This window comes from Montipora capricornis, chromosome 2 (genome assembly GCF_036669925.1).
Source record: "Montipora capricornis isolate CH-2021 chromosome 2, ASM3666992v2, whole genome shotgun sequence".
In the NCBI taxonomy this organism is placed as follows: domain Eukaryota; kingdom Metazoa; phylum Cnidaria; class Anthozoa; order Scleractinia; family Acroporidae; genus Montipora; species Montipora capricornis.
In genome coordinates this window covers 30,800,125-30,808,956 of record NC_090884.1, presented here as the reverse complement: position 1 = coordinate 30,808,956, position 8,832 = coordinate 30,800,125, and the positions used below count along the sequence as shown (strand labels likewise).

Sequence of the window (8,832 nt, the reverse complement as noted above, 5' to 3'; positions counted from 1 at the left end):
CATGCAGTGCCATTCTTGCATTAGTTACGCGAATTCACGCTATCTTGCACGTATTATTTTCGTGTACGCCGTTTCGCACCCAATGCAGTTCACGAGACTCGCGTATCTTGCTCCGTCTTTTGTGACACGGTTTATTTCATGAAAATCATTGTCGCTGCGGCAGAATTTTGAATTCGTGCGACTAATCGCAGCGACAAAATTAACAAAAGCAGCGTTGTCGCATCGTGTGTACACTTCCGGCAACAAGTCGCTGGGACAAAATATAAATGAACCAATGAGAGAGCGTCATATGGTCAGCCATATTGAATTAGAAAACTAGTTCACATTGCCCCTCATACGAGATCACTGAATTGTGCACCGAACAGGCGTCGTGTCGCAACATTTCGCTGCGACTTGTCGCCTAGTGTGTCCCGGCCTTAAAAGTTGCGATGTGAAGCTCCAATTCACAATGTCTTTCCCATCCGTGTAGCAAAAACTTTAACTGTATCTCTATATATCCACAGCAGAGGATAAAGTCAGCAAATAAGTTTTACCTGTTTCACATTTAGTGCCTGTGTATCCAGACTTGCAATCGCATCGATAGCTTCCTACCAGATTGACACAGCTTGCTGCATTCTTGCAAGGGTTAATCTTGCATTCGTCCATATCTAAACAATATAAAACAATTAAGGGATGAATTGCGAAGGCACTGTTTCTGTCGCCAAATACTCCGATCAATTGTGGATTGAGCCACACAGCTGGTGAGCATCATTTGATCCAAGGCGATGTAGAAAACTTGGCTTTTTGTGCCACCGTTTTTGTATCGGCACTTTGATCTTACCTTTTTTAGTTCGCTAGTTGATAATGACCTCCTCCCTTGATAGTGAGGATATTTAATGGAATGGTACGTCCTGATGCATTTCCAAGAACACGTAATAAGGCGGGTCAAAATTCAAAGAACTAATAAAAATACCCTGCGATAATACTCGACAAAACACCGAAGATCCAATTTATTATCGAACTTTTTTTTATAACGCAATGCTAAATTGTATCAGACGTATGGGACGTTTTCTGTTATTACACGGACTATTGCGTTTCGTTACCTTTTTGACAATGGCTGCCCGTGTATCCAGGTCTACAGTCGCACTTGTGATTCTCTCTGAAATAACGACAGGTCCCTCCGTTCTGGCAAGGGTTTTTCGAGCAGTTGTTCAAACCGCTTGTATTCATACTACAGCACTTAATTTTATCGATGCACTTCAACTGGCCACAGTTTCCTCGGTAGAAACCCGTCATGTAATAACCGCCATCACACTCAACCCATCCTTTAGTTTCGATTGACTTGTTCACAGGCTTGAAGTAGCAGTGAAGGTACTGATTTGGCAAGTTATTGGGCTTGCAGCAATTGGCTTTTTTGATATATTGAAGAACTTGTTTGTTTTGACCGCCACCACTTTGGAATAAGCCTTCCAGAAAGTGTCCATCGGGACATAGAGCCCACCTGTGATTACTAAAGAAGACATTTGTTAGAGCCCTTCAAACTTTAAAGTGCATGTGAACTAAGAAAAAGCTTAGTTAAACCTAATAATAATTGTCTATGCAATTATTATTGCTGCAATACTAATTGCAGCAATAATAATTGCAATTATTATTATTGCTGCAATTATTATCACGAATTATTGCTGCAATCCAATCGAAAACCAGTACCTGGTTAGCGGTCAACTTCCAAAAAAAGCTCTATCTAAGCTTGAGCCCGCGATATGGTTACGTGATACTGGTCATTGGATACCTTGTTTTGAAAGGTGTCAATTGATCAAAACATGGGTGTCCAATATCAAAGATGTATGCTGTAAACTAGTATGATACTAGTCACATTGGCATACATGGCTTTCTATTCTCCGTACGTACGTACGTACGTACGGACGATCGATGACGTCATGGCTATAAAACCAGAATTTCTCGCATCGATGGTTTACCATATTTTCTTACCTATGGTGCTCTGCGCACGCGCGCCTTGGGCGCGCCCGGCGCTCCGCTGATCCATTGTCTATCATAACCAGTATCATATCCAATAAGTGCGAATGGAATAACTGTTTTATTAAATTTCATTAAATTCTGAACTGTTTTAATAACAGAAGGACAGTATGTTGTCTCAGTCTTTACAAAACGATCGAGGCAATCAGTTTCCATATAAGGTCATTACGGTACGTGAGCTGATAACCGAGATTGAGTGAGCCAATGGGAACGCCAGATACAATTATTCTATGAGGGCGCGCTGGATATGAAGTGATAGATAACGCGCCGAGTTGGTTATAATCATTTTATATTCAGCAAGCCCGAATAGAACAATTGTTTTATTAAAACCTCCAGGATCAACAACTCTTTCATGTTGTTTTTATTCCAGCCCATAACGGCTTTTGTCGGCCATTTTTTCTGAGAGCTGCAAAAATGTTTTTCAACTCGCTTTATTGCTGACGTGTTCCTTGACAACATTAAGTACAGCAGGTATATAAACTGATAGCCTGTGTCCGGCGAGCCAATGAAAATGCTGGAAATCTGATATCCGTAGTTCAGTTTTTAATAATAAGTACTATCCACTTCTCAGAAGTAAAGTTGGCCATTTTCTTTATTTTAATCTGGCGTTACGTGTCTGACCTTTAATAGGAATTGTTATCCTATGAACTGTATTAGACTGGGCAAAATAAACGCAACATACACCAAAATCATAAATGGCGGCTAACCTGGGTCGACTGGCGGCCAGACGTGACATCGAGGCGATTTAGGATACACACACCTTATTTTCGAAGGAGGAAAGAAGAAATGAACGATCGACTTGCGGAAAATTACATTCCTGGTTCTTCTTTAAGTGGGAGAAGGTCATCGGTATTAAAAAAACCATGAGCTACGGTTTTGGCTGAAATGTTGGAACGATTCTGCTTAAAAATTAAATTGTAAAGAGGTAAATTTTTAATTTTAGTAAGCTTACATCGTTCGACCCGGCGTAGTTGCGCAAGATCAAGTCATCTGTTTGAAGAAATTAAAAAATGCTCTTGTTTTTACTCTGGCCGCAGGCACGGCGCCCAGAGTTGAGTTTTCGGCCAGTTTTTTCAAGTTTCCACCACAAATCGGCAAAGCCTGCTGACCACAAGAATCGCGGGCTCTAAGAAGGTGACGTTTATTTGTCCGATATGGGAAGAGCAGTAAAATGGACCGAAAGAAAAGTGCACCGAATGAATGCACGCGAAAAAATATCGAACGGTACAGGAAGGAATCGGTCAGTGAGCCGAAAATATTGCCAAGTTGCATGCAAAGTGGATTCCAAAATGTTCCAAAGTATGGCACTAGTGATCATGAGTTGAGATCAAGTTTATCTGTGAACACAAAATGCGAATGTGATGAAAGAGTTTTGTAAGTGAAAAATGCCAGAAGTATCACGGAAACGGAGACCTCTAACCATGCAAAAGTGTGTACTATTGCAACTAAGAATAACGTTGATCGACGAAAGAACGAACATTTTGATCTGAAAGGTAAAGAGAACCTTGAAGACGCCATATTGAAAATTAAACAGCGCGAGTCCCATGTGAAAGCAAAACAAGTATGTACCGGCATCCGTATTATGATAATGTTTCTGTTTCTTGTAATTATTTGTTTTGAAATGTGAATTAGAGGAACGTTAACGATTGTACTTTTCAGTAGTGTCATTATAATAACAACCATCGCATGGATCATCGGCAAGCTGTATGTAAGTTTATGTACACTCATATACGATGTTCAGAAACGGTTTCTAATTCATTTGAAGACTATATTATGCTGCCTGAAGTGAAACAGTTACATTCAAGTGTACGAAATTATTCAACGACTCCAATAAAGTTAACGAAGAAACTTGGAATCAGGTCTCGTTATGAGATGTTTGTTTACACCAGCAATAAGAATTTATTCGAACGCCACAGGTCCAGACGGGAACGCGAACCAAGTAGAATACAGTACCAGTGAAAAAGCTAAAGCGACTGTCGAAGAAGAATCGAAAGCTGCAAGCGTTTGTTTTTTATAAAATTCGGAAAAATACACCAATGTCATCTAAAAGTCATCGCTATGTTAAATTTAAATCGAAGTGGCATCGAAAAAGACTTAAAGAGATGCAGAAAGTTAAAAAACATTATTCTTTGTTTACATGTGTTTTACCCTCGTCACTTTTCACGAGTCATAACCACAGAATTAATTATTGTAAGTTCAAACTAAGTTCCGATATAAAGAACCCTGGTCCCATTGTGGAACCCAGTAAAACTATAAGAGCACCTTACAGCCAAGGCAACTTTAGAGTATTTCGTCAAAATGCTGGACAACAGTGTTTTTGCGATGAGTTTGAGTTCTTTCATATACCACAACAATGGGCGGATTTATTGTCCTAATGATTTCATACATATAATGGATGTTGGTAATCAGTTATATTCAAGGTTGGCGCATTCAGCTGCCTTTTTTGCTGTTGGCAGAGTTACCATCAATGTTAAGTGTGTTTGATACTGCCTACCAAGTTTCTTACAGTGAGAGCTACACTGGAAATGTTCATGGTAATAGTGCAATCGAGGGATACCATTACTGTATGTCTTTTCTTGGAGCTTTCGAATCGCTTATGGCTCAAAGCTATACCTCATTTATTTTAGGAGTAAGATGCATTGTTGTTGGAATCTATTGTTGTAATAATGGTGCTTTTAAAATATTTGATTCTCATGGTAGAGATTTGTATGGAAACAGTCACCCTGAAGGGACATGCGTTCTTTTACAAGTACCATCTGTAAGTAGTTAAGTCCAGTATATTCAAAGTTTGTATCAGATCAGTGATATATTTGAGGTAAAAGGAATAAAAATTGCTAAAGTTAATCTTAATATTGCTGAAAACAACAGCTTTTGTCCTCGTAAGCAACTACTGTTGTCCACTGGCACTATATTCATTGTGTTACTCTGTCATCAAGCCCTGCAGTTAATGGGATTCTAATACATTAGCTGCTATTGTGAACATTGGGACTAAATTCTACCATGGCTGGTGTATAAACAGTCATCTTACAATCAATGATTTACCTTAATATGTCACCATTTGAGGAGTAAAGGTGAAAGTGAATCTTCATGCCAAAAGTACAGGAGTGATGACCTGTGCTTCAACCTTTGCCTCATTTACATTTCCAGGATAAATGTATTAGTAAATTTTCGACCTATAATATACATTTGCTCACGAAAATGACTTCCTGTTTCTTCAGTGACGTCACATTCCAACGTTCACAAACATTTGTGAGGCTGACAAGATAAAATTTGAATACATATTTATTATGAACTATTACCTTCAAGGCATTTACATGTACAAACTTGTTTCATCGGGGATTCACTGATTTGAAGTTTGAAGTTCCTACTTATTAAAAACCAACCTTCTCCAAAAAAAAAAAAAAAACACCAGCAAAGATGATTCAACTTCATCCTAGCATTTCTTAAATAAAACATAGGAATCGGCCAGAGGATAGGCCGAATATGGCCTCTTGTTCTTTTTGTTGCTATTGCTTTTTTAAGAGTCGAAGAATGCACCATTCGAGGGAAAGACAGTTTTCTTATGGATCCGGATTCGAATTTGTTGTACACAAAGCGAAAATTTGCCAAGCAGGGTGCGAGTTGTGCTGTTGTTGATTCAAACTCTGGTGAGGTTTGAAGCTTACTAGTGTATGCCTCAGGATTTTGCTGCCGCATCACTGATTAAATCTTTTGTACCTCCACTTTCAAACAAGGAAAATTTACAAATTTTAAGCGTAAGAGCCAAAGAGTGGTTACAATAACCGGCCTTACACGCCACCCGTGAACAAGCGGAGTTCCACAACACCTCCAGATGCAATAGACATTTCTATCTTATTATCTTCACACGGCAAACTTGAGTTTGCAAACTCAAGTTTAACAAACTCAAGTTGGAGTGTGTGAACGGCACAAAAACAGTCGGCAAACACGTTGACAATTTGTTGGCAACAAATAGAACTTGTCTCTCTCTATTTTTACCAATAGTTTGCCAACATATTTAACAAGTGTTGTTGTGTCTTTCACACACACCAACTTGAGTTTGCCAACGCGAGTTTGCAAACTAGTTTGCTGTGTGAAGGTCGCTTTATAATTAGTGGTTCGTCATTTTTCTGCATGAAGCAGTGATAGCACTTACAGCAAAAACAAAAAGGGCTTGTCGTCGCTAATACATTCTATTCTTAAGATACTCGTCCTCCTAGGTTCATAGGTTTCTTTATTTCCACAGATAAAACAATACAAATTAATAATACATGTCACAGAAATGTGGAGTGGAGATGTGCGAGCAAAAACCCACAGGGTTAGTAGTGTTCGCACACCTAATCTAGCATTCATACAAGGTATTAATATTAAGATAGAATATTAAATAGCAGGCAGAAATGATAGACTACATTGTGGAAACCAAGAAATAAAGTAAAATATACTACAATTAGGTTAATTACTAAGTTTGAGTTAGAAAGTAAACAAACAAAACTGACGAAACAAAGCAAAACAATGACATGGTGCAACTACAGCTAAACAAGATGTCATTCTCGGGCTTTGGATGTAAACAGATGAACTTTAAGCTCATTTCTAAAGCTTTGGAGAGAGGAAGCATTTTTTGTATGTTAAGGTACTTTATTCCAATTATCGGCTGTGGCAAATCTAACTGAATTTGCCATAATTCGTTCTTGGACGAGGTATAAACTGATTTTGGTTTGATCTTGCACGTGTACAATAGCGATGGGCCTCTCTGCTGTTTGTGAAATAAGAGTCATAAATATCAGGAAGCAAGTTATTTTGATGTTTGTATACAAGCTCACCCATTTGTAATTTAGTAATTTGAAATATGTTCAGTTTACCTAATCTAGTAAACAGGGGTCTGCTATGATCTCGCCAGCCTTATTGTGTTATAATCCTTAGTTCTCTTTTCTGTAGCAGTAGTAAACAGTTTAATTTAGTAAGGTAGGTACGTCCCCATGAGACAGTATAATACGACAGATGTGAATAAATTAAACTATAATATAAACATTTAAAAATATTCAAGGTACTACCAGCTTTGTAAATAATACCAACACATAGATCTTCAAGAGGGTTCCCCTTCTTCCAGCTTGTTGGGACAAAATGGTGCTTTCCAGCCGCCTTCCCTACTAAACTTCTTCATTTCTGCCTCGTAAAAAGGGGCATTTTCTCCACCAGAGAGCACCTAATACTTTTACCTTTCGGAAAATTTTGCCTCAGTTTTGTATAAGAAATCTCACCAGAGTTTGCTTGGCAAAGTTTCGCTTTTTGTACAACGAATTCGGATCCGGATTAATAAGAAAACTGTCTTTTCCTTGAATAATGTATTCTTCGACTCTTAAAAAAGCAATAGCAACAAAAAGAAAAAAAAGAGCTCTTTTTAATTTCTTCAAACAGATGACTTGATTTTACACAATAATGCCATACTGTAAGCCTAAGCCGGATCGAACGATGTAAGCTTACTAAAGGTTAAAATTTACCTCTTTACAATTTGATCTTTAAGCATAATCGTTCCAACATTTCAGCCACAACCGTGCTCATCATTTTTTAATACCGATGACCTTCTGGCACTTAAAGAAGAACCAGGACTTAAAGAAGAACCAGGAATGTAATTTTCCGCACGTCGATCGTTCATTTTTTCCTTCCCTCCTCAAAAATACTGCATGTTTATCCTAAAACGCTTCGGTTTCGTGTTTGGCCGCTAACTCGACCCAGGTTGGTCGCCATTTATGAATTCGGTGTATATTGTGGCATATACCATTCTATTGTGGCTACACTTTCCATTAGCTACGTACGCTAGAAAAACAACTTCATGAGTGCAATTTAATATTGAAACCCCGGTCTATTTCTTTGCTTCTCTGCTCTCGTTTCTTATGAACGATTGAGCAAAAATAGTTTTAGTGACGTGTAGCTCGAATACGGGAAACTCGATAGAACCTTTTCTCACACGTAGAAGGAACAAAGATTTCTAAACGAGGATTGGCATGGATGCATGACTACTTAACGGTGCTTAACGTTTTAGTATAAAGAAAGTTTAGAAGGTATACTCAAAGGTTATAGCCATTTTACGATCTTTTGTATTCACAACCATGAATTGTGCAAAAAGGAAAGAACTTCATTCCTCCTAGTGTTCCTGGGCAACGAGAATTAAGAATTCGTTTTAGCGATTTGCGTCCTTGATGAATCAATTTCGAGGAGTGGAAAAGTGAGTAGCTGAACAAAGTATATTAGTTTATATAATTAACTACACTAATATTGATTTCTTTTACCCCCGATTTACCTGGCTAAGACAGTCGTCCAGTTGGAAATCTTACAACCTTGTTTCCGATTTTCATTCGGCGTCGGAGCTTTGCAGCATCGCGCATATTCCAGGAAAGAGTTATGATGCTCTTTGTTAGCGCTAGTGTTTCTAAAAAAGCCTTTCACGTAATCAGCAGTTCCGCAATGCACCCATCCCTCTCTGTCAAAGTCAAGCCTCCACTTTTTTTCTGTTCTGCATCGAATTTCGCTCGAAGAAACACACGTCATAGCAAGAATTATAAACAAGGCAATGTTCATCATTCTGAACCAACAGCCCCGTCACTGCACCTGCGTATCAAGCAATCACACACTTTCAGTAACCAGTTTTCCTTCTACAGAAACAATTCACACCATTACACAGGCTTAAGAGACTCCACTGCTAATATATTTTTGTTAACACAAAATGTGTTAGCCCCCCCTCCCCCCCAAAAATGCTCACACTTCACCCCGAAAGAAAAGGTAAGTCAGTGCAAGTATGTGTTTATGTGTCCGTCGGAAGGTGGA

The 8,832-nt window shown here is 38.6% G+C and overlaps 1 protein-coding gene across 1 annotated transcript in view; it reads right to left on the bottom strand.

The window, feature by feature from the left end:
- Positions 1-8,589, bottom strand: part of LOC138018063 (fibropellin-1-like) — a 19,661-nt gene extending 11,072 nt beyond the window's left edge. The window contains exons 1-3 of the mRNA XM_068864937.1: positions 8,309-8,589; positions 1,083-1,489; positions 534-647 (exon numbers count right to left, since the gene is read on the bottom strand). Coding sequence (XP_068721038.1) covers positions 534-647; positions 1,083-1,489; positions 8,309-8,589 — 802 coding nt within the window. The remainder of the gene's footprint in view (positions 1-533; positions 648-1,082; positions 1,490-8,308) is intronic.
- Positions 8,590-8,832: the final 243 nt, after the last annotated feature.